Source organism: Hylobates moloch, unplaced genomic scaffold (genome assembly GCF_009828535.3).
Source record: "Hylobates moloch isolate HMO894 unplaced genomic scaffold, HMol_V3 SCAFFOLD_1, whole genome shotgun sequence".
In the NCBI taxonomy this organism is placed as follows: Eukaryota; Metazoa; Chordata; class Mammalia; order Primates; family Hylobatidae; genus Hylobates; species Hylobates moloch.
The window spans coordinates 236,078,989-236,106,621 of record NW_026652276.1 but is presented as its reverse complement, the minus strand read 5'-3'; the positions used below and the strand labels follow the sequence as shown (position 1 = coordinate 236,106,621).

Here is a 27,633-nt window from a genome sequence, read left to right as displayed (position 1 = left end):
GGCTGAGGCAGGAGAACTGTTTGAACCCAGGAGGTGGAGGCTGCAGTGAGTGGAGATCGGGCCACTGCACTCCAGCCTGGGCGACAAACCAAGACTCTGTCTCGAAAAGAAAAAAAAAAAAAACTATTGAGACACCTAAATACAATCATGACTGGAACTAAATATTCAAAGGTTCCACATAAACAATTAATCCTTTTCAAAATTACTCATACGCATGACCACAATTCAGCAACTTCTAAACTATTTTTTTGAAACGAAAGCTTACTCCGAATGAAGATGTAAATACAGAAAAGCAGAGCTACTCCCATTGCAAATGGGCTCTTTAAGGCCCCAATTTTGCATACTTCTGTCACCATTCCAACAGCCCCATTCACTCGGCCCCCACAGTGTTCTCAAAAACCCTAAGATTCTACTACAGCTACTGAGATCACATCCTTCCCTCATAACTTTCGTTACATGCTTATTTTAAAAAACAAATCTCTTTTGATAATGAGCCATTAAAAGAGATGAGAATCTTACACTAGTACATTTTTTCTTTCTTGTTGGTTCAACTTTGAAAAAAAAAACTACCTACCAAAATCATCTTTCTGAAATAAAAAATCAGCACAATCTTGCTTCCTGATTATAGATAACGAATTATATGTGACATTTCCTAAACTAACCTCCAATCTCTTTATTCAGGTTTAGACAGTTCTCAGCTACAAAAAGGATGAATGAACAGGACATCAATCACTTTGGAATATTAGCACCTTAAAGATGTCTTTAGCAGGTCAATAGTCTTTTCACCTTAGAAGGACTTTATCAGATCTTGTCTAAAGCCTGGATAAAAGCTCTGCATTAAGTACTCCTAACAATTGACAGCGTATCCCCACCACACAAAGCTGTTTTCTTCCTTAGGGTACAATCCTCAAGGTCACGATTCTTTGCAGCCTTCCAGAATGACAAAGGAGCATTACCTCTGGCCAAACAAGCTGTCAACACAAACTTTGTCATAGCTCAGATAAAGAAACTGGCAGACAGTGATAATAAGGTCTAATTTCCTCTCCCTCCCAGGGGAGGTAAATAGATTTCAAATCAGTCTAGAAGCCTATGCATGGGAAGCCAGGTTATCTTTGCCCATACGAAGGAGAAAAGACTCACTGTGAATTCATCTAAAGGTTCATTGATTTCGATGTCTAACACTTCATCAGTGTAAAGCTGCTCCTCCTCTGGCTCTTCCACATATTCTATTTGCTCTTCTGTCAACTCAGCTTCGTGGCCTTCATACTGTCCTTCTTCTGGGTACTCTTGAGTATACAATTCCGATCCATCAGATTTGTGATAAACCAGTTCATCCTCTCCTTGTTCTTGTTCATACTCAGATTCCTGTTCTCCAGATTGGTCGTTAGTGTTGTCAGAGAGTTCAAATGATGTAACCATGCCAGATGTAGCATTCAGACTAATTGTAACACCCTGAGAACTAGAGAGGACGAAAATACAAAAAAGCACCCAATGAAGACAGGAGCTCAAACTAAAACATTATATAATAGCTGTTACAAAGATTTAAACCATGACTGATAAAAAGTTATTCCAGTTACTGACAAATGCACATTAACTCCAGCAGTACTCAAAATGCTATACAGAGCCAGTGCCCTCAACCCTTAATGCATATAGCAGAGCTAACTGTGCTATATGGAGCCGGCCACAGACTGGCAATGCACATAGCCCCTCTACTTAACATCAGCTGCAGTTATTTGACCAAAAGAATTAAATCAACCACAGATGAAACACATCTGACTGGCAAAAGTCCAAGACTGAAATCAAATTGCCTATATTACATTCTAATTTACAAAATGAAATAGAAATTAAGATTTCAAAGTAAAAACAGGAGTATTATTCTATAAGCAGAAAATCAGAGTTGGAATTTTAAGAACAATTTTTCTTTCTTACATCTATGATAGAAATTATAAACTCCTGTTTAAGAAAATCAAAATATTAAAAATTTGTGTGAAAATACATTTCAGTGTTCAAATAAATTTATATTAGTCACAAATATCTTTAAAAATTGTTCATAATTTCTAAGTAAAATAACAAAGGTTTTGAAACTGCAAAAAAAAGTCATGTTCCACCTATTAAATCACAATAGTTAAATACCAAACAATAAGGTACAAGATAACATTTCCCATGCAAGATCGTGCAGATAAATTTATGTTCACACACAGCACTCAATCCTAACAAAAAATTAATACACCTCTTAGACTTCAAGATACTGTGGCTAAAAAACTTCAATGATGTATTTCCAAAAGGCAATCTAACTCAAAAGATTACAATATAACAATGATGTCAAAGAATGGAATTGGGAAATTTATCTGACTGGTAGAATAATTTAAAACTTATTTGTACCTGTAAAAATTACTTTATGTTAGAAAATCTGTTACAAATCCCTGGCTCAATAATAAATGGCATATATTTGTTAATTACATTTATAACAAGAGCTTGTCTACATTTTCCCGATGTTTCCTCATAAAATTAAAAAAATTATTCCACCTACCAGAGTGTCTCTCTCCTCTTTTAATATAGTTTACTATATGTCAACAGAAAGACATTCATCGTATCAGTCAACTAGAGTCTAAAGTACCACCTCCCAAAGTGTCCAAAATGGTAATTGAGTAAATGATGTAAATAAACTGGCTAAAATGAAAACAAATGCAGCAACATCAAACTACAATAGTGTTAAGGGTCCCAGGCCACTGCCCTCCATCCAAATAAAGTAATTCTTTAAAAAAGCAGTATATATCCATATTAAATTTTCATAACCTGCACTGAACAGAACTCACAGAGATCATTAAATGAAAGACCTGCTGATTTTTTTTTTTTTTTTGAGATGGAGTTTCACTCTGTCTCCCAGGCTATAGTGCAGTGGCACGATCTCGGCTCACTGCAACCTCCACCTCTGTGGATCAAGCAATTCTCCTGCTTCAGTCCCCCAAGTAGCTGGGGCTACAGGCATGCGCCATCATGCTTGGCTAATTTTTGTATTTTTAGTAGAGACAGGGTTTCACCATGTTAACCAGGCTGGTCTCGAACTCCTGACCTCAAGCGATTCACCTGCCTCAGCCTCCCAAAGTGCTGGGTTTATAGGCATGAGCTACAATGCCTGGCCAAGAACTACTGATTTTAAACAGCTGCTCTGTTTATAGAACATCCATATGGCTTCTACAGTTATTACTAGTATTCCATTTAGAACGTAATCATGTGTTAAAGATATAAGGCTACATTATTCAATTACATTCCATTATAATTATAAATAATAGTTCCTATCAATTTAGTTAAATAAAGAATATTTATAATGAGGTAATATTGAGTACCTGAAATTTTCTTCATCTTCATTATCACTCTGCAAAAGATCATCATTTAGCTCTTCATCTGACAAATCCGACTGATTCTAATTAAAATAAGAAATATAATTAATGTGTGTCACTTCCATAAAAAGGCTTGTTACAAAGTACAAAATTACACTGACTGAATTGTTTCTAGCCTTACATTAAAACGTTTGCCACCCAGAAGGCTTTCTGGTCACCAGTGGACAATCAAGAAATCCCACACAAGGCACGTGGATCCCTCCTGGGCTCAGCTTCAGGTGCCCAGGCAGGTTAAATGTAAAAACAGCAAGTGTAACGATCACATTTATTCTCACACAAAAGAGAAAAGGTAAGAAGTCCATTGGTGGAAGCTTACAAACAAATATTTCCTTATAATACACAAAAAAGAAAGATATCCTTAAGGTACTACTAAATTCAACATGCTAATATCCAAAACCTACAGATTTTTTAAACAACATAAAAAGTGTAATTTTAGAAATAAGATTTTAAATAACTGAATCACTAAATTAAGAGACTATAATAAAACTTTGGTTTTTCCAATACAGATCACATATGAAAATAAATGTTAGCAGCTCAGTTCCCCACTCCTGTTCTTGATGGTACTCCTACCTATAAGCAGAGAGGGCCTAGCTATTCTGTCAAGAGTTCCAGGTTTTCTTAGGTTATATATATGTGAGCATCTTAGATTAGGTTGGGGGGGGGTGTTATTCACACTGTCTCACTACTTATTCACACTACTTCACACTTTCCTCCCTTTTTAAAATTACTTATATGTATAAATGGTATATATAAATTACTACTCCCTTCACGAAAGACAGTCAAAGCCACATACACACTGTCATTCACACATATTCATTCTTAAAAAGTAAAGACAGAAAAATCAACTTGGTTTTCTTTTTAAAGGTGAACAAACAAACAGTCTTTTCCTGGTAGTTACATCTTACAAAAACTTATCTGTATACTTTATTACAGTATTTCTGATAGCCAAAAATAATCTTACTAGTACTTCTTAGTCACACAGGACTCAACCTAATCACTGACACCACAATAAGATAAAAATAAAATAACACAGGACACATACTCAGTTTATTTGCAGAAGGGAGAATAGTGTGATAACAAAACAGACTGCTTAACTGACAGAAAATGAAGTTTCTGGCTGGGCGCAGTGGCTCATGCCTGTAATCCCAACACTTCGGGAGGCCAAGGCAGGTGGATCACTTGAGGTCAGGAGTTCAAGACCAACCTGGCCAACATGGTGAAACCCTGGCTCTACTAAAAGCACAAAAAATTAGCCGAGCATGGTGAGGCGTGCCTGTAGTCCCAGCTACTCGGGAGACTAAGGCAGGAGAACTGCTTGAAACCAGAAAGTGGAGGTTGCAGTGAAGCACCGCACTCCAGCCTGGGCAACAACAACGAAACTCCATCTCAAAAAAAAAAAAAAAAGAAAAAAAAGAAAACGAAGTTTCCGTTAGGTGACCATATAATCTGTCATCCACACAGGGCCAGTTCTGAGACTGAAAGGAGATGCCATTATGAAAGTGGGAGCTATGAGCCAGGCCTACCACAGACAAACCTCAACTTGGCTGTCCAACTCAGTAAATAAAACTTCAGGAAAGGTTTAAAAATTAATAATTCAATGAGAGACAAATTTCATTCGAGAGGCTGCTTCTCTGAGCTTTTTAGTTAAACTCTTAGTATTTGTCAAAAATCAATGAGCCAAGAATGCATCAAGCAAACAGAAAGGGAATGTGTACTGTGGTAGGTGGATCCTCGTGGGAGTTGAATCTCCTTTGAGGATTATTCAACTTTCCTCTCTGGCTTTTAAACCTACTAACAGACACAGGAGGTGATAAGCACAATACCCGCTTCACTGAGAAAGCAGGAATGGAGAGCTAGGCTACATTCTCAAGGCCAAAGCCGATTTCAACACATCCTAAAGAACTGGAGTGAACAGTTTTCTCGGGCTCCAGAGGGTTCTGCTCAGGATGGTCTGCAGGAAATCAGGGCCACAGATCCCAAGAGATGAAGATAAAGTGGCCCAGATGCTAGTGAAATCCTTTCTCTCCATCTTTCCAAACAGGTCATTTCTCCCATGGGGAGAGAAACAAGTATGAAAGAAAAAGAATGGTTCTCTCCAATACTCCCAAGAACACCAAACCTTCATGGAATAGCCAGAGTCTAAAAATAAAATGGTTCCCAAAACATTCTCCAACACAGGCATCTATGAAACAGAGCCACCTCAATGTAACAGGAGAATGTCTGTCCAACACGAGTTGATGAAGTTAAATACAAAAACTAAAGAAGGAACTGCAAGCTGGCAGCCAACTTCCACCTCACTCTTACCCACTTTCTAAAAGCTCTAGCCTGGTCACATCAGCCTGCTTTATCCTCAATTTGAAACCTTAATTATTTAAAACTGAGCCCTAACAACCTTCTTGACACAAACGAACTTGTCCCTGACAGTCTGACCGTGTGCCTTCCTCAGTACTATGCGCCTCCCTCGGGCTATCTGCGCCTTAGGAGTCTCTCCAAGCAAAGGCTCATCATTGTGCATTTCGTGGGGACCCCAGTGGCAGAAAAAAATTGTTCAGGCAGCCAGTGTACTCATCATGTGAACTCCATCATAGACCCTGTAGTAATTAACTCGCTAATAAATACGTGAAAAAAAACTCCATTCTCACTAGAAATCAAATAAATAGAAATTAAACCAACCAGAAATCATTTTTCATCTATCACACTGACAAAGATTCTTTTTAAAAAGTAGTATCGAACAGGGAATGGAAAAGCGAGGACAATGCTTATTCCCTGCTGCTAGGAACGTAAGTGGATCAAACATTTCTGGAAAGCAAATTGGCAATACAAGACAAGAACCATGAAATGTTTCCACCCTTAAGCCAGAATTCCTCTTTATAGAAACTTCCTAAGAAAAAAATCCCAAAAGCATAGTAAGATTTGTCCATTAAAATATCATCATAATGCTTGAGATTTACATCAAAATAATTCAGGAGGTAGGGAGTGAGTACGTAAACAGGAAGCAAAACAGCCTTTAACTAAAAATTGCTGAGGCTGGGCGACTGACACCTCAGAGTGTAAACGATACTGTTCTCTCCTCTTCTGTATATGCTTGAGATTTTCCACAAAAAGGGTTTTAAAAAAAGTCGTAAGCAATGAGCTGGAAACAACCTCAATGTACACAGGAGTGACTAGGTATACTGTAGCATATACAAACATTGAATATTACGTTGCCATTATAAAATATTTTAAAATAACCCTACTGACAAGGGAGAAATGCCAATGATACAATGTTAAATTTTTAAAAAGTAACGTTTTATATCTATATTTCATTTTTTTTTTTTTTTTTGAGACGGAGTCTCACTCTGTCACCCAGGCTGGAGTACAGTGGCTTGATCTCGGCTCACTGCAACCTCCGCCTCCCAGGTTCAAGTAAACCTCCCGAGTAACTGGGATTTCAGGCTCGTGCCACCATGCTCGGCTAATTTTTGTATTTTTAGCAGAGATGGGTTTTCACCATGTTGGCCAGGCTGGTCTCCAACTCCTGACCTCAAGTGGTCCACCTGCCTCGGCCTCCCAAAGTGCTAGGATTATAGGCATGAGCCACCACGCCCAGCCTGTATTTCGGTCATATTTAAAAACACATGGGAAAAGAATAAAAGACAGATGGCAAAATGTTAGTCACGACTGTTTACATCTTTTTCAGGCTTTTTAAATATATTTTCAATTCCTTGATGCCTATAAGGTACAATGCATTCATTTTATGTTAGGAAAGAATACAGAAGAGGAAATGAGAGACACATCTCCTGTTCCAAAGTAAACACACTTCCAAAATGTCCAAAGCAGATGGAGCCCCTCCACTGAGACGTCAGAATGCACTGTCACTGGGCACGCTCCGGTTCCAGCCCAACATGAGCAACTTACAACAATCGGCTCAACTGAGAAAAGTAAGATGACTTCCCCCAGAACAGTCAGCATTACTGTCCAAATAGTATTTCTCCATCTTTATTGATAACAGTCCTGACCCCAAAGCTTTTATGAGAGGAGGTCACATGTAAATCAAAAGGGAATTATTACAGCTTTCTGGAAAGAAACACAGGGCAAACCATGACATGAGGCTTGCCTAGAGATAGAAATCCAACTTCATGTCAAAGTATTTTACTACATTTAAACCTTTTAATATCTAACTGTTATTATCCATTAAAGCATCTTAAATACAAAGAAAAAAGTAGCCACTTTAGGTACAAAAATACAAGTGAGAGCACCTCGAAGAGTGTGCAAAACAATTCCCCAATACAAGATAAAAACAGGAGCCTTTTCCCCCAGTGACCATGACAAAGAAGGACTAAGCATCCCACTCACACTCCAGATATCACACTACAAGATGGACCAGCTACGAGGCTCTCTCACTAGGCTTTCATGTTCAACTTACATGGATGTATTTCAGTTTACTCCTATTAAGTCAGGTGGATTTACAACTAACCACACTAACTCTTAGTGTTAGAAGTGATGACAGAGCCATCTAAAGGAGGGAAAGCGGAGCTAGGCCAAAGCCAGGCCACCTGCAGGCTAATGATGCAGTAATCACTTCTAGAAGCTTGCAGTGAGCCAAGATGGTGCTACTGTACTCCAGCCTGGGCCACAGAGTGAGACTGTGTCTCAAAAAAAAAAAAAAACAAAAAAAAACTAAGCCTAAACTATCTTGATAATGAGAACAGAAAGTGTTTTTAAACTGTTAATAAAATTTAAAAAATGTAGTATTTCACTTTCTTGCTTTACATTCTACTTTTATGTGTTTTATAATGTCCAAAATATACTGGTAGGATTCTGTGTGTGTGTGTGTGTATGTGTGTGTATATATACACACACACACACATATACCCACAATATATATAAATAGATATACAAATTTTTTACTTCATCAAAAAGATTTAGGAAAAACCTACATTAGGTTTTAGACTTTTATTTATTTTAATGTTTATTATATTTGAGTATGTTTACCTTTAAGCTTATCTCTGAATGCCTCCAAAAAGTGAAATCCAGAACAAGCATGCAAAATATTAACCTCCAAATGTTACCTTCTGTTATGGCAAGGAACAACTTTATGTTAATGCTGTCACAATCCAGTAACTGCTAGAGTGCCTTGGACAAAGTAGGAACTAATCTTCAAGGATTTATTTCTTGAGTTATAATTACCAGAGAATTTACTAATAAACCGTCAAGTCCTTGTGCACTTAAACAATAATTCAGTTTACAAAATTTTAATCTATACCTAACTTTCCAGTAATGAAACCCATGTATAAGTAATTACTGCTATATGTCAAGTACAATTAAATGACTATTATTTCATCTCAGAAGGACATAAACTTCTTACCTTTTTGCCAGATAGCAAATCTTCTCCAAGTAAATCATCTTCAAGTTCACTTGGGAGAAAAAAAGAGACATGTCAATGATTATTCCCATAAGACTTGCAAGTTTGTAGATCAGTTGGAAATTTACCAAGAACTCTACAGCTCAGGCACCTTTTTTTTTTTTTTTTTTCTGAGACAAAGCCTCACCCTGTTGCCCAGGATGGAGTACAATGGCGCAATCTCAGCTGACTGCAATCTCTGCCTCCCAGTTTCAAGCAATTCTCCTGCCTCAGCCTCCCAAGTAGCTGGGATTACAGGCATGCACCAACACGCCCAGCTAATTTTTTGTATCTTTAGTAGAGACGGGGTTTCACCATGTTGGCCAGGCTGGTCTCGAACTCCTGACCTCATGATCCGCCTGCCTTGGCCTCCCAAAGTGTTGGGATTACAGGCGTGAGCCACCACGCCCGGCCAGCTTGGATACTTTTACATTGTTTGCTATACTTTCCTTTTTCTTTATTAATAATAAAAATGTATTTTCAAATGCACAGAGAACATTTTATCTTTTTAAGTACGGAGACGGAGACGCTTTGCTATAGGTAGTGCGTCACTATACTTCTAATCTTAGTTTTGCACCTTAATATGGGATCTTAATCTCTTTGGGTCTGTTGAATAATCAGTAAAAGCAGAAACTGTAATATAGTAAGTCACATCTAAGCTTTCTACTATCTTTGAAAACCTTAATGAAGAAGGAAAAGATGCACAATATAATTAATTTGGAAGATAAAAACCAAAACCACTAGAGACCGTTTGACACTCATCAAACCAAAAGAAACTGAAAAAAATAAATAAATTTTAAAAACGAATGAGAACATAAAATCAAATCGCAGTAACTAAGGGAATTAGCTTTGTATAACATGGATGTCGTATCAGTGATTTGCAATTTTTTCCAGCATATTTGTTTTAAATGATTAGAAGCAGGCTTTCTCCCTATTTTTACAACTAAAACAGAAACCCTTAGCAAATAAAAAAGCTGAAGACATTTTCCACTGCATTTATTAGAAACAAGATTTTTTTAGTTGATAAAAATGGCTACCACTAGATTACGTTTTTAATTCTGGGGAAATCAATCTCTTGGAAGCAAATATCATTAAAAGTCAACATACAGAAATATACAAAGAGAAAATACAATTAGACGGACTGTAATTCTAGGTGCAAATACTCATGGAGATTTCACTGCATCAATATTCTTATTAGAATTGCTACTTTATTTTTAATAGGGGCTCTGGTTACAAAATTCTACAGGTTTTGAGAAATCAGCAAAACCACTACTTTACCAAAAAACCGTGTTTATTTTTAGCATGCCACTTTGCAGAATACTATAATCTCTGGGAATGCATATATGGAGTTATAATGAAATGCATGTTTCTATATAATGCCTTTTAGAACTAAAAACAACCTGACAAATCATTTAATTCATGCACTAAAGACTTCATTCGTTATTTTAAGTTATCCTCCAATAAGTCCTATATTACATTTTACAGATAAAGAAAATAAGGTCAGGACACGAAATAACTTGCCTAAAGTCACACAGCAGTGACAGATGCAGGACAAGAACTTAACAGCCCTTGAAAAACAATCTTTCACAGACTCCTATACGATAGTTGTAAGAGAATAACATATAGCTTCTTCCAACATTTTAAAACCACTACCATCTTCAAATACAATCTTTGTATCTTCAGTGTTCCAACTACCCTCCAGAGGCAGGGAGAAAACAATGCTGTCTAGTCAACAACATTTACAATAACCCCGTTTGAAAATTTGATTCCAGGCCAGGCGCGGTGGCTCACGCTTGTAATCCCAGCACTTTGGGAGGCCGAGGCGGGCGGATCACGAGAGGTCAGGAGATCGAGACCACGGTGAAACCCCGTCTCTACTAAAAATACAAAAAATTAGCCAGGCGTGGTGGCGGGCGCCTGTAGTCCCAGCTACTCGGAGAGGCTGAGGCAGGAGAAGGGCGTGAACCCGGGAGGCGGAGCTTGCAGTGAGCCGAGATTGCTCCACTGCACTCCAGCCTGGGCGATGGAGTGAGACTCCGTCTCAAAAAAAAAAAAAAAAAAAAGAAAGAAAATTTGATTCCAGATAAACAAAAACACACAAGCACCTCTTTTAAAGACAGGCACTCATCTATACCATCACCTTAAGTAACTAAAAATGGAATGTGATGCCAGTTTCCCAGGGCAAACTGACAAAGTTTAAAAACAGGCGTTAGTAATTATACAAGCAAAAATCTAGAAAGTATCTGTGCCTTTTGCTGACAAGTACATGGAAATAAATCAACCTTTAATAACTACTTATTTTTTCTCAACAAAAACATTTTTAAAAGGATAAGTAAGTGTATCAACTATAAAATAAGTAGAGAAAATGAAGACTAGTACTTGTTTCATGACTAATAAGAAACAGGATGGGGGACAGTGGGATTCAGTACAGAACAACAGCCAACTATGAACAGCAGCCCCAGCGATCCACAGCATCCGCTCAGCACACTTCTGTGCCAGGCACCACTTGACATGTTCCACACACACGAGCTTTTCACTGACATAATAACCCTCTCAGGTAGACACTTACACCGTTGCCATTTTTAAAATGTGAAAACAGAGACACTAAGATGCTAATTTGCCCAAGGTCACCCAGCTAGGAAGTAGTGACACCAGTGAGAGAATCCAAGTCCTAACTACTACGCACACACCCCACAGAAACTATATGTACTTTTCTTCTTGCCATCGTAAAGTTGGACCCTCACAAAGAATGTACACATAACGAATAAATTTATTACATATGTAAAACTACATCCACTCTTGCCAAAAACAACAATGAACTAATGGAAATGACTGGTCTCCATCTGGCAGTTTCAAAGGGGTGAGCAGTCACTCTGGCTGGCAGTAGCAGCAAGTGTTCTAGGAAAGCAAACAAGCACTGGGCTGATGAAGAGGCTTCCTGTGCTCAATTCTAGAGCTCCCTGAAGATTCCACCAGTAATCACTACTTGAGTACGAACAATCTTTCTGGCAGGCACTTCTTATTAAAGCTTATAGACAATGAGCTCTTTGAAGACAAGTATATTTTTACTTAGAAACAGAAGTTATCCTCAAAGACGTTTTTCAGGAAACAAGTATTTGCTGTCAGCCACTTGGCTACAGCCTTTCAAAACCAGAAGTGAACTTGACCACTGTATGTGGGGCTGTAGTCTCTGGGTCCTCCCCACTCTAGTCCACTCTCTGTCTTACCTGCCCGCTCTGTGGCTGTATTGTGTCCTCCAGGAGCAGCTGGCACAGCCTGTCCTAACCTCTGGCTTCCAGGTGGATTCACCCATTGGGAAGCACCAACATAACGTCACCAAGTAGGAGGAGAAAGACCAGCCCCTCCCTTCTCACCTGAAGAAACAGAGACTACAGTATCCCCCAACAGCCTTCACTGGGCCCTAGGACACCACTTCCCACAAGGCTGGGGCAGGAACTGGTACTCCCTGGATGGGAATGAACTCATTAGTTCTTTAACCCTGCCCTGTAAATAGACCCTTCATTACATTTCTTCAGTTAAAACTTTTTGGGCCGGGCGTGGTGATTCACACCTGTAATCTCAAGACTTTGGGAGGCTGAGATGGTTGGATCACCTGAGACCAGGAGTTCAAGACCAGCCTGGCCAACACGGCGAAACCCCTTCTCTACTAAAAATATAAAAATTAGCCAGGCACAGTGGCACATGCCTGTAATCCCGGCTACTCGGGAGACTGAGGCGCGAGAATTGCTTGAACCTGGGAGGTAGAGGTTGCAGTGAGCTGATATCGCACCACTGCACTCCAGAGCAGACTCTGTTTCAAAAAAACAAAAACAAACCAACAAAAACAACTTTTTGAGTGTGCATCTCTTTCTTGCCTGGACACATGCGACAGTCATATCTTTAAAAAAAAAAAACAACACAATTTCAGGTGTTGGTTCAGCAATGATATCATATTCTTCCAAACACCACTACCAGTACAGCTTGGCAGAAGAACTTACCACAGTAATTCCTGACCCAGTCTTCTCACCTTCCAAGTGTCTCTCTCTGTGTCATGCAGCACACAGAGAGGCTGTCTTATGCTTAAAAACATCAAAAAAGAAATACATGTGGCAAAATCTTCACAGATGCAAACACGTCACTGAAGACAGTAAAGAAAAGAGCTTGTTCACAAACAACACTGAGACAACTGCAATTCATAATACAGTAAACAATAAAAACTAGAACCGCCTCACGCCATGACCAAAACAAGTTCCATCATAGCAGAAAGCAAGACAGCTGCCAAAGACGTCTAAAGTCATGTCAAATGGACACAGGAGCCAACCTGAAGAAATTCCAGTTGAACAAATATCAGGCAATGTAACCACCAATAAAGATACTAAATGACAATGGATTCAACACAACCAACATTTAAATCTATGATTTCAAAATGATTCAAAAACAAAACTCATCCCTGCAAGTGCTAGGGCTGACTTCTTAGTTTGAAACTTGGTAAACGACAGGAAAGACTCAATCACTTACCCTGTCTTTTCTATGTAATCTCTACCTCAGAAGAACGAACTAGTTTACAGTACTATTAGGTACTATATTAGTGTACTAGTACTACAGGTAACACGAAAAGCGGAGGTATCACCATACGAAGTTCACCAGCCCCCAAGTAGCTTCCGATGAGGAACACAGCAATACTTACTACACTGCCACACCGCGGCCCCTCCCCCAAGTTCAAACCTGAATCCCATCCACTTCTATTAACTCACACAAAATACCAGCAGTTAAGGGGCACACTAAAAACACCTCAGGGAGTGCAATCAGCAAAAGGAAAAACTCTAGAAGACACGTTACCTTGCTTCTTCAACAAAAACTGCATGGAACTAAAATAAGATGGGGGAGAACCTGTATATGAAACAACACTTGAAAGACACACCCATCAATGACCATGTGCGCCCAATTCAAACCATCAGAAAGCACACACATATCCACACTGTGTGACAGTATACTAATACATATATTTAAAATATGTGTATACAATGTATGTAGATATATATGCATCTACATACGTATACGTAGACACACACACAAATATAAGAGGCAATCGGAAATGGAAACACTAAGATATTTACATAATAAGGAATTTGTTTAGATACAGTATCTATTGTGGCTGTATTTATAAACCTTTATTTTTTAGAAAAATATATTCCGAAATTTTTTCAGAACAAATTTTGTGATTTGAGGGGGTTGCAGAGAGTATGGATAAGAGATTGGCTATATGCTGATAACTGGTGAAACTGGAGGATGGTACATTGGGTTCACTGTACTAGTCTATTTTCACATATGCTTGAACTTGTAACTAAAAATCAATCAATTTAATCAATTTCAGGCAGACTGTATAGCTATTTTAAAAATTACAACTTTCATAGACACATGCAGGAGATATCCAGAATACAAGGAAGGGCAGAATTTCTTAAGGACAAAAAGCACAAACCAATTTCCTGTGCCTCCTGAAGTGGGCACTCAGGAGGCCGCACATCATCTACCCTGACCACAACGCACAGCCCGCATTTAGTCATGATGGAACACCAGCAAACCCAAAATAAATGGCCTGTCAACATCATAAAAGACAGACTACAGAATTCTTCCACATTAGGAAACAATGAAAGAAAAATGCAATGTATGATCCTGAACTGAATCTTGAACCAGAACAAAAAATTCTTTTGGGGGGTATAAAGGAAATTATTGAGACAACTGAAAACAATCTGAATAACCACCGTAGAATAAAAATACAACTAGGCAGGGCACACTAGCTCACTCCAATCCCAGCACTCTGGGAGGCCAAGGCAGGAGCATTACTGACAAACATCTGAATAACCACTGTAGAATAAAACATAGAACTAGGCAGGGCATGCTAGCTCTTGCCTGTAACCCCAGCATTCTGGGAGGCCAAGGGAGGAGCATCACTTGGGCCCAGGAGTTCCTGCTTGCTATGATCACGCCACTACACCCCACCTGCGTGACAGAGAAACGCCCTGTCTCCAAAACAACAACGATAAACCTCACATATATAGAATTGGATGATTGATAAACTTCCTGACTTTAAATATTATACAATATTTATATAAGTGAAAGTTCCTGTTTTGGGGGAAATACATGCTAAACAATAGCATTCGGAAGTGGCATGATGCCTGCAACCTACTGTCAAATAGTACAGGAAAGAAAATTTTACATATACAGTATATCCATGTATGTAAACAATTAGAATGACAAGCAGTTCATGAGTGTAAGAGAAGGTCAAGTGGGAGTTTCTGTATTATTCTTGCAACTTTCTTGGAAGTCTGAAAAGGGTTTCCAAATACATTTTTTTTCATGTTTTAATAAAAAAAGAATAAAAAACTATACAGGAAAAAGATTATACATTTGACTGTATTCTTTTCAAAAATCTAGTTAAAGACTATTTTTTAAGGAAACACATGCCACAGACTGGGAGGAGATATCTATAAACAATAAAGATAAATTTCCAGTAAGTATAATACAAACAGTCCCTAAAATCAATAAGCAAAACACAAACAACCCAAAAGAAAAACAGATATGAACAGACCAAAGAGGAACTCCAAATAATGAGTAAGCTACTAAAAGACCCACTTAATATTTTATTCAGTTCATCATCACAGTCTTTTAGTCAAAACTAGCTTTAGTACTTACTAGTAAGACCATTTCTTTTCTAGGAAAGGCTTCGTTTTTAAGCACTATTCAACTTTTAGAATGCATACTGGCTGATTGTGTGCGACAGCTTGACTGGGATAAGAAGTGCCCAGCTACCTAACAAAACATTATTTCTGTGAAAGTCCATGAGGGGGCTTCCAGAGCTGATTAGCAATGAATCCATAGACTGAGTAAAGAAATCCATCCTCACCAATGTGGGCAGACATTACCCAAAAAGTTGGAGTTGGGCAAATTCACCCTCTTCTTGAGCTGAGCTATCGTCTGCCCTCAGACATGGGTGCTCCTGGTTCTCAGGCCTCCAGGCTCAGATAGGGACTCCCATCACTGGCTCCCCTGGTTCACAGGCCACTGGGCTCAGACTGGAACTACACCATTCTACAGACTGTGTAACTTCTCAGTCTCCATAATCACGTGAGCCAGTCCTTCATATGAATCTTTCTACATATACTCTTTTGGTTCTGTTCCTCTGGAGAATCCTAATACACTGCATGAATCACTGAAGAGCAATCAGCTTTACGTGGACTGTAAGGGCCTCAGAGTTCTCAAGTTAGATTATTCTATAAGACTTCTAGATGTGACACTGCCGTTTTCAAATGGACTGCAGCTTCAAAGTAATTGTTACATTTTCTCAACACAGTATTTAAGGTGCTAAAAAAGTTATAAAGAATAACCATCATTTCTCAGCCCCACAACCCAGATTAAGCCCCACTGTGTATTTCTCCCAGAACACATCTCTAACCTCTATTATAGCTCCTTGCCAGAGGTAACCACTCTATCAAACTACCATCTATCATTACTGTGGATTTTTAAATTGTGTTTGTGTGTATTCCTAAACAGGTCATTTTCATCCATTCCTAAACGGGGATTTTCATCTTCACTGGCAACCAGGAAAATGAAAGTTAAAATTAGTGAAATACCATCTACACACATTAGAATGGAAAAAACGTTAAAGTGTAGCCAGATACTCAGTACAAAGTAGAGCTTAAAGAACTCTGGCACAAGGCCACTCCAGTAATGGTTCTGGGTGTCCACAAAGTCAGTATCATTACTGTACAAAAACAAAGAAAAAGGACAGAAGACCTATGATCTGTTGGCCGCCCTCCGCACAACACAGGCGCGGAAGAGGAGCCCACCTCAGCCTTCTGCATGGAGAAGCTTCACTTTAGCCCAGGAGGGACAGCCCCACTCGAGAGAGAGCACCAGGTAGTCACGGTGCTGTGTTCAGTAAAGATCCCTCAGGAACCAAGTGTCAGAATGAGAGAGATCGGCACGGGCGGTCAGGTGAAGCACAGGGTGCACATACCTGTCCCAGTCCTCATCAGCAGCTCTTCTTCTCCACGACCGTTCCGCGCCAGGTTTATCAAACTGGTCAAAGTCATCATCTATGAGAACAGTCCATTGAAGTCAGTTTTACTAAGTTACAATAGACACAATGCAAATAATTCACACACTAAAACAACTTTTTTAAGGATTCCTGACTTGACATTTTAAATTACAGAAGTTTCATATATAACTATCATTTTACACTTTAGCCATTTTTAATAATGAAACATCTTAAAAAACACCAAGCTATCCAAGAAAACCAACTTATTGAACATTATTGGGCATGAAAAATCACTAACGGGTTTTCAAAACAAAAAAAAACCCCACAAATGTTATTAAAGTGTTTTCTTTATAAAACGGGTTTTGAGTGTTTTTTTTACTGCGTGAAAGAAAAAAAATGTGATGTGCTAAAAACTTAGAAACTTTCATAATACTTTTTGTAATCGTCACTTTTCCAAATCAGGGAAAGCTAAGATTCCATTTAAGCAAAATAGAAATAATGCAGAGACGTGCTGAGCAACGGAAATATAAGCACACACCTAATTCTAGGTTTTCTAGTAGCCACATTTATAAAAGGTAAAGAGAAATAGGTGAAACTTTAACAGGCGATATTTTAACAATATATTTTATTTAATATAGTATATCCAAAATATTATCACAGTATGTATGGCTAAGCGTGCTGGCTCATGCCTGTAATCCCAGCACTTCGGGAGGCCGAAGCGGATGGATCACTTGAGGTCAGGCATTTGAGACCAGCCTGGCCAACATAGCAAAACCCCACCTCTACTAAAAAATTACAAAAAAAAAAAAAAAATTAGCCAGGCATGGAGGTGCACGTCCGTAGTCCCAGCTATCCCAACTACTGGGGAGGCTGAGGCACTAGAATCGCTTGAACCGGGAGGCAAAACTGCAGTGAGCTGAGATCGCGCCACTGCACTCCAGCCTGGGTGACAGAGACTCTGTCTCAAAAAAAAAAAAAAAAGTATATATATATACACACACACATATATATACAAATCACAATATATATACACACACACACACACATATATATAAACCACAGTGTGTAATCAATACAGAAAATATCAACAGCATATTTTACATTTTTTCCATACTAACTGCTTATTGTGCACACACAGCACATCTCACATCTCAATGTGAACAAGCCACGTTCCAAGTGCTTAGTGCCATGTGTGGCAAGTGGCTACTGAAATGGACAGTGAAGAAAGGGCAATTAAGAGCAGAGCCCTTTAGAGGCCTGTTTCTTTTTCTGTAAAAACGAAGCTATTATCTACTTCATAAATTTGCTGGAACATTAAATTTGACAATGTATTTTAAAATACAAGAACTGACAAATGGGTGGCACCTGACAAAGTTATTTTTATTCCTAGTAAACAAAGAATTGAAATTAAAGGTTTTCATCTCAGACATACATACAAGCAAAGAAATTTGAGAGACAGCAGAACATAGATCTCTCTCCCCAGAAAGAGTCTACCTAGGGGTAGGTGGTGGGGTAGGTAGGGCCAGATGATATAAACACCTATAAAGCCTCAGGAATTTTCCGAGCCTGGAGCTGGAAACCAATCAAGTTCTACAGAAGTAATACATATACTCTTACCAAACACTACTGACACAGTTTGAATATACATCCCTGCCAAATCTCATGTTGAATTGTAATCCCCAGTGTTGGAGGTGGGGCCTAGTGGGAGGAGTTTGGGTCCCAGGGGCAGATCCGGCATGGCTTGGTACTGCCCTCACCATAGCCAGTGAGCTCTCTGGAGATTTGGTTGTTGTAAGTGTGGCACCCCTCCCCGCCTCTGCTCACTCTCTTGCTCCTTCTTTTGCCATGTAAGGTAAGTGCCTGCTCCTGCTTGGCCTCCCACCATGAGTAAAAGCTCCCTGAGGCCTCCCCAGAAACTGAGCAGGCGCTGACGCCACACTTGTACAGCCTACAGAACCATGAGCCAATTAAGCCTCTCTTCTTTATGAATTACCCAGTCTCCAGTATTTCTTTATAGCCCTGTGAGAATGGCCTAATACAATTACCAAACAGAACAAGTGCTTTAAAAAAAAAAAAAAAGAAAGAAAGAAAATCCAATAATTAAAGACATTAAAGAATTAATAGCCTCAAGAAGTTCCACTTCCAATACGACAGAATGAGGAGCTCCACGGGTCCTCTCCCTGTGAGGCTGGTGAAAACTGTTTTATAAAATAACTACTTAAAGTCTCTAAGAATAATTCTAAGGACATACAACAAATGAAAAGACACTTATTCCAGAAATCTACCAAAAATTTGGCAAGAATGGCAGCAAGAATTAATGAGTTTTAAACCAGGACCCACCCCTCTTCATCCTCGAAACTCAGTAATGCTAAGACTCCACTCCAGACCAGTGTAGCCAAGAACACAGGAAGCCCTCCCCACTCAGCTCCCAGCTGGAGGACAAGGACCTCCGCATTTCCCATCCCACCCCCACCTACCCATTGTTGAAGCTGAATTCTGGGTGAGTGTGAGTGAGACGTGTGGGCTCCTTTCTTCCACTCAGGTCCCATTCATGGGACAGACACTGCTGGGCCCAGAGAACCCCTGACCTGGGTCAACGGCTGGGGGTCCCACACCAAGAAAGCCAAACTGAGGAGACCTGGGGCTGCTGCTTTCCCCCAGTTCCCAGGCACTCAGCTCCTAAGGCAAGGGTATCACCCAGAGACTGGTACGCCACTGTCCACAGCCACAGCACAAATGCTGTGGCTCAGAGAGGTGGGGGGGTGAGGAAGCAGACATTTAGAACAAGAGTGCTCCACAACTCTCCAAAGAAACTGACTTCAAGCCAAAGAGTGCTCCCAAAAACAGTGAGGGAGAGTTCTGGTGAGAGCTAACTGGGAAGAGAATGGTAAAAGCAGCTGGAAATATGGCCAGAATGTAGATGAGCTGCTGTGCTGGAGAGAAATGGGGACACAGGCCGGGCGCGGTGGCTCACGCTTGTAATCCCAGCACTTTGGGAGGCCGAGGCGGGCGGATCACGAGGTCAGGAGATCGAGACCACGGTGAAACCTCGTCTCTACTAAAAATACAAAAAATTAGCCGGGCGTGGTGGCGGGCGCCTGTAGTCCCAGCTACTCGGAGAGGCTGAGGCAGGAGAATGGCGTGAACCCGGGAGGCCGAGCTTGCAGTGAGCCGAGATTGCGCCACTGCACTCCAGCCTGGGTGACAGAGCGAGACTCTGTCTCAAAAAAAAAAAAAAAAAAAAAAGAAATGGGGACACAGACAGGTGAGGAGGGGGCCTCTGCTTGGGTCAGAACAAATCTCAAACATGAACCATGGACAGTATCCATTCAAAGGAGCCTGAATGTGATGGGCTCAATTTATAAAGCAATTTACACCCCAGAGCATTACAGAAGGTGTGCTCAGAGAGAGACAATCAAAGCCATGACAACCATCCCAGGGTAACTGGGCATGCCCAAGGCTGTGGTCACTGCAGAGCAACATCAGAAGCTTCAGGGGAGGGGTGAGCACTTCATTAAAATAACCCAGCCAGTCAACAAAGGAGTAAAGAAGCAAATAACAGTAATAAGCCCAGGGGTGGGAGAACAGGGAGACCAGCACCCAGAGTTGCTACAATGTATTATCTAAAATGTCCAGACTTCAACAAAAAATTACAAGATATGGAAGAAACAAGAAGGTATAACCTATAATCCAACGACAACAAAAAGCAGGCAACATAAACTGCAGGTGAGAGGACCAGGCATCAGATTTCATAGAAAAAGATCTGTAAGTAGTCATTATAAATAAGTTCAAAGAATTAAATGAAACCATGATCAAAAACCCAAAAGAAAATATGATGACAGTATCAGGTCAAATAAAGAATATGAATAAAGAGGACAGGTGCAGTGGCTCACACCTGTAATCCCAGCACTTTGGGAGGCCAAGGCAGGTGGATCACTTGAGGTCAGGAGTTCGAGACCAGCCTGGCCAACATGGCAAAACTCCATCTCTACTAAAACTACAAAAGATGTGATGGCACACATCTGTAATCCCAGCTACTCGGGAGACTGAGGCAAGAGAATTGCTTGAACCCAGGAGGCAAAGGTTGCAGGGAGCCGAGACCACACCACTGCACTCCAGCCTGGGCCACAGAGCAAGACTCTGTCTAGGGAAAAAAAAAAAAAAACCACTTTGGGAGGCCAAGGCAGGGGGATCATGAGACCATGCTGGCCAACATGGTGAAACTTGTCTCTACTAAAAGTACAAAAATTAGGTGGGTGTGGTAATGCATGCCTGTAATCCCAGCTACTCGGGAGGCTGAGGCAGGAGAATGGCTTGAACCGGGGAGGCGGAGATTGCAGTGAGCAGACATTGCACCACTGCATTCCAGCCTGGCGACAGAGTGGGTCTCCGTCCCCCCAAAAAACAAAAATAAATATATATGTGTGTATATATGTGTGTGTGTATATATACACACACATATACACACACATATATATGTATACACACACACAGAGACAGAAATTATTTTTTAAAAACCAAATAGAAATTCTGAAATTGAAAAATAACTAAAATGAGTTCATTAGAGGGGCTCAGTAGTAGATGTGAACTAGCAGAAGAATTAGTAAACTTGAAAACAGATAACAGAGATGACATAATCCAAAGAATAGAAATCAGAAAATCAAAACCGAACACAGCCTCAAAGAAATGTGGGGCCATCAGGAGGCACAATAATATACGTGTAATGGGAGCACCAGAAGGAGAGGACAGACAGGAGTAGGAAAAAATACTCAAAGAAATAATGGCTGACAACTTCCAAAATGTACTGGAAAATATTTATCTATACATCCAGGAGGCTCAACAAACTCAAATGATGATAAACTCAACGATTTACAAACACACACAACGTAGTCAAAATGTTTCAAAGCCAAAGACACAGAAAAAACCTTGAAAGCACCAAGACAAAAATGACTCATCACCTACAATGGAACTGCAATAGTTGATTCTCATCAAAACAGAAGTAGCCAGAGGCAGTAAGATGACCTATTCAAAGTGCTCAAAGAAAGAGTCCTAAATCCACCAACATGATCTTTCATAAAGACATTCACAGATGAACAAAACATGAAGAAATTTGTTGTTAGCAGAACTGCTTATAACTGGTTGAATTGCATCCCCCAAAACTATATGCTTAAGTCTTACCCCTCTTTCTGCCACCTGTGAATGTGATTTTTTTAGAAACAAGGCCACGCATAGTGACTCATGCCTGTAATCCCAACACTTTGGGAGGCCAAGGTAGTCGCTTGAGGCCAGCAGTTCAAGACCAGCCTGGGCAATATATCCAGATCCTACCTCTACAAAAAACTTTAAAACTTAGCTGGGTGTGGTGGTGCACACCTGTAGTCTCAGCCATTCAGGAGGTTGCAGCAGGAGGACTGCTTGAGCCCAGGAAGCAGAGGGTGTAGTCAGCTATGACTGACTCACTGTAGTCTAGCCTGGGCAAAAGAACAAGCCCCTGTCTCTAAAACTGAAAAAGCTATTTACCGATGTAATCAAGTTCGGATGAGATCACACTGGATATTAAAGAGGGCACTAAATTCAATGATGACTGATGTCTACATAAGGAGAGGGAGATTTGGGGACAAATAGACACACACAGAGGAGAAAGGTCACGTGAAGCCAAAGACTTGAGTTATGCTGCCATAAGCCAAGGAATGCAGGAAGCCAACAAAAGCTGGAAGAGGCAAAGGATTCTCCCCTAGAGGCTTCACAGGGAGTGTGGCCCTGCTGGCACATTAATACGGACTTCTGGTCTCCTGACCTATGAATAAATTTCTGTTGTTTTAATATATCCAGTGTGTGGTGTACTTGGATGTACAGATTCCTGTCTTTTAGCTATATATTTGTATATGAATTTGGCAATTTTCAGCCATTATTTCCTCAAATTTTTTTTCTGTCAATTTCTTGCTCTCGTGGGTCTCCTAAGTGTATACAAGTACACTTGGTGGTGTCCCATAGGTCCTTTAGACTGTTCATTTTTATGCATTGTTTTGTCGTTCTGCTCTTCCAACGGATCATCTCAATTGACCTTCATGTTTGCTGATTCTTCTGCTTGCTCAAATCTGCTACTGATCCCCTCTAAAGAGCTTACTTTAGCTACTGTACTTTAAAGTTCCAGAAGTTGTTTCCTTCTAATAATTTCTTTATTAATATTCTCTACTTCTTCATGTATCATTCTCCAGATTTCCTTTAGTTTTTTTGGTTCACAGTTTCCTAAAGCACGTTAAGCATATTTAAGAAGGTTAAAGCATCTGTCTAGTAAATCCAACGTCTAGGTATCCTTGTGGTTTCTATTTCTTTTTCTCCTATGAATGGGCCATACTTTCAGGCTTCTTTCTATACAATATAGTATTTTATTTACTATTTACTATTTAAAACTGGATATTCTGTACATTGCAATGTAGTAACTCTAGAAACCAGATTCTCCTTCCCCAGAGTTGCTGCTGTTACACAATGAAGGTTGCTATTTGTTTAATGGCTTTTTAAAACTACTATTTATTATATTCCTTAAGTGTGGTCACTGAAGTCTCTCTTCTGTTATCTCCCTAATCAACCAGTGACCTGGTAGATTTCCTTAAATGCCTGCATCCAATAAAAAGGAAAAATGAACAAAGCTGAAGGAGAAACTGCTTCAGCGGAGGGGGATGAAACTAACAGAGAAAGCCTCTGTACCAGCCCATCAGTGATGAAAACCAATGTTAGGTTCTAAAGTTCCAAAACGGCTGCTTCCAACAGTTCTTGCCAAGTCAATAGTTGTTCCACTGGAAGGACCGGCATCTGGCATTTCCCACTTGACTACCTTCTGTCACATCACAGACTGGCAGAGAGATTAAAAACAAACAAGTGGCCGGGCGCGGTGGCTCACGCCTATAATCCCAGCACTTTGGGAGACCAAGGCAGGTGGATCACAAGGTCAGGAGTTTGAGACCAACCTGACCAAGATGGTGAAACCCCGTCTCTACTATAAATACAAAAATTAGCCGGGCTTGGTGGCGAGCGCCTGTTATCCCAGGTACTCAGGAGACTGAGGCAGGAGAATCACTTGAACCCGGGAGGCGGAGGTTGCAGTGGGCCCAGATCACGCCCCTGCACTCCAGCCTGGGCAACAGTGCGAGACTCCGTCTCAAAAAAAAAAAAAAATCCAACTATATGCTGCCTATTAGAGACTCACTTTAGACCCAAAGACACTAATAAATTGAAAGTGAAAGGATGGAAAAAGATATTTCATGCAAATACTAACCAAAAGACAGCTGGCAAAGTTACACTAATATCAGATAAAATATTTTTAAATCCAAAATTGTTTCAAAAAGAAAGAATACTGTATACCGATCAAAGGGTCAATTCCTCAAGATATAACAATTATAAACATATATGCACTGAAAGAGAACACCAAAATTGACATAGCAAATGTTGACAAAAATGAAGGCAGAAAGAGACTGCTCTACATTAATACTTAGAAAATTCAACACCCCACTCTCAACAAATATGAAATCCAGGTAAAAGATTAATAAGGATATAAAGGACTCAAATACTATAAATCAACTAGACCTAACAGACAATACAGGGTACATGGACCAACAAGTGCAAAATATACATTATTTTTAAATGTACAGGATGCACTGTCCCTGATATATGTTAGGCCAAAAAATAGTTCTTAATGAATTTAAAAATATCAAAATTCATGCTTCATGAAAACAAGGAGCATTCCCTATCTATGAAAACAGAAGCAAAGTCCCAATATTTTATAAGGTAAAAATTTAGCTTGTGGCTTTTTTCTCATTAAGACACAGCGAAGGAATTAGTACTTAATCACAATCATCCATGGCAGACATTGCTAATTAATTAGAGCATCCACTGGGTGCAGTGGCTGGAGCCTGTTGCCCTAACTACTTGGGAGCCTGAGAAGGGAGGATTGCTTGAGGTCAGAAATTTGAAGCTGTAGTGTGCCATGCTCATGCCTGTGCATGGCCACTGCACTCCAGCCTGGACAAAACAGTGAGACCAAAATAAGAAAAAATGAAAAAAAAAAGAGCATCTAATTCTGCCAGGCTAGCTAATAACAATCACCTAGAAACCTTGTTAACAAGTATATAATCCTTGGCCTCCTCACTGATTTTTGATTCAGTGGGCTCTTTTTGCTTTTTAAAGCTCCCACTAATTCTGATGGACAGCTAGGGTTAAGAATCCCTGTGTTCATCTCACACTGTGCATCAGCGCAGGCACTCCAGAGGGAAATTTAACTGCCATCGTGCTACATAGCACTTTCTGGAAATTTCAGAGTTAAATCCACAAAAGCCAAAATTAGAGGCCAGGATCATCAAAAATAATTAAAGTATTTTCCCAAAGGAGAGATAACATAAAATAGCTAAGGAAAGCGGCTGTTGAAATCATTCCAAAATCAGAGAATGCAAGATAAGCAAAAAATATGAATACAACTGAAGAGTCATGAAACCTGTATCCTTCACTTGACAACTATTTCTTGACCACATATATGCCAGGCACTGTTCTAGACAACTGACATACAAGACAAAAAAAAAACCCTTCACCCTGTGTAGGTTACATTCCAGTAAGAAAAGACAAATAGTAATCCCAACAAACTAATATATGGTATATAACTTAAGGCCTTTATTGGAAAAGACTAGAGCAGAAGGGTAAAGACGGGAAATGAGGTAAGGGTCAGCTGGTACAAACTGGGCTGACCATAATTTTAAAAAGAATAGTCAGAGTAAAACTTAAGAAACAAACCAGTATTACATGTTAATGCAACATATTTTAATGACAAAAAGTCTATAAAACAAATATTTTTTAGTTTTCCAAAACTCTTTAATGTCTGACTTTGTAGAAAACAGCTGAATTCTTCTATCTGCTTCTGCATTCAATCTTTTGTGAGATAGATAGATAGACAGATAGATAGATAGATAGATAGATAGATAGATATTTTTCCTTTGACAGAGTCTCGCTCAATGTTTTTTGACTGAAATACATGAAAGAAATCTGACTCCAAATAAATACGTAGTTGTAAAAAGAAGTACTGTCTTTTCAAACAATTTTAGATATTCTTCGATACTACATTAATAATCAAAAAGTGGCCATTTCTTAAAGATTGGCTGCAATGCAGAATCTGAAGCCACAGCAATGAATATTTCATACCCTGTTATGTTAAAGTCCAAGCGTGTCTTGCACTGTTATTGGATCTTTAACCATGATTTTGTGCCACCATGCAGTGGTCATTTTGAAAATATTGGTTCCCCGATTTATGTAGTACTCCAAATGCTAACACATTTCATTATCCAACATACAAAATCACACTGGTTAACAACATCACCAATCTCATCAGGAAAGTCTTCAAGTGCTGGGAAGTTTTCAAGCTCACAATATCAAATATAAGTATTCCAAAATTCTCATTTTTGTCTGAAAGCTTACATATTATCATTGGCAACAAATAATGTCCACTGTTTTACTTGAAGTGACAGGCTCACTTCATTTTCAAGAATGTATCTGCCAAGCACTAAAATCTGAATAACCACAGTCTGTCAATTGTCCTTTCAAGTAAAAATGATATTCTATAGAAGAAGTAAGAAAAGCTAGCTCAGCTCACAATTAAATTGAACAAGTACCTTTTTTATTTTTTATTTTTTTAAGAAACGGGGTCTTGCAATGTTACCCAGACTGGACTGAACTCCTGGGTTCAAGTGAGCTTCCTGCCTCAGCCTCCAAGTAGCTGAGAATACAGGTGCACACTACCGTGCCAGCTGGACAGGTACTTTTCCTGAAGACAACTGTTTTACTTCAGTATGAAACAGAAGTCCTTTATGCATATGCTCCCTACTTGTCACAAAGATTTTTTAAATGCACTCTAGGATCAAGATTTAATAAAATAAATAATTGCCACTGCCTTAATTCATGTTAAAATACCAGAGAATGTACCCACCATTACTTTTGCAACGTTGATGCAATTGTCAGCACAGTAAAAAAAGGCAAACAGCCTTCAATACCGTCAAGAAAATAGTCTCACTTCACAGACACTCTGACATAGTCTCGGGGACTCCCAAGACTGAGAAATACTGTTCATCATTTAGTGAACAAAGGTAATATGTACAAGGATGTTCATCAAGAAGTGTTTTATTAATAGGAAAAAGTAGAAATAAACCAAATGCCCAACAAAAAAAAGCCAGAGCAGAGAGGTCAAATAAAAGTACAGTCATGTAGTTACACATTAGGCAGCAATAAGAATTTTAAAGTCAAACTATGTTTCCTGACATGAAAAAATATCCCCAATAATATAATGGGGGGAATTCTCCAATATCATACAATATGGTATGGCCACTATGTATGTAAAACATATGTGTACACGTGTGCCCAGGATATAAGCCAAACTGTTATCATGGTAGTTATCTGTTCACACAGAATTAATTATGGATTTATGGTCTTCTTTATTCTTCCTTAAACTTTTAAAAAACTAATTTATTAGAGTAATAGCTTGATTATCTATACCAGACTAATACATGATCATTATGAAATATTACTGCAATACCTAAAAGCACAAAGATAGTAAAATCATCCCAAATTTCTCTGATAAAAACAATTGTAAAACTAGGAGAACATCACCACCAATGTTTATCTGTGCACACATGTCAACATATAATGTGGGGACAAATAAAATTATTAAAACAGGACAATATATAATATTTTTAATGAAGTATTAAATTTCATATTATGTAAATTTATCAGCAAAAAAGCAAATAAATTTAAATTAATGGAATGACTGAAATTTG

General features: G+C 39.3%; 1 protein-coding gene across 4 annotated transcripts in view; it reads right to left on the bottom strand.

Moving 5' to 3' along the window:
* Positions 1-27,633, bottom strand: part of RBM33 (RNA binding motif protein 33) — a 134,507-nt gene that overhangs the window by 96,795 nt on the left and 10,079 nt on the right. For all 4 annotated transcript variants that reach the window (XM_032753202.2, XM_032753198.2, XM_032753200.2 and 1 more), the window contains exons 2-5: positions 16,802-16,880; positions 8,749-8,797; positions 3,348-3,424; positions 1,141-1,459 (exon numbers count right to left, since the gene is read on the bottom strand). In XM_032753202.2, coding sequence (XP_032609093.1) covers positions 1,141-1,459; positions 3,348-3,424; positions 8,749-8,797; positions 16,802-16,880 — 524 coding nt within the window. The remainder of the gene's footprint in view (positions 1-1,140; positions 1,460-3,347; positions 3,425-8,748; positions 8,798-16,801; positions 16,881-27,633) is intronic.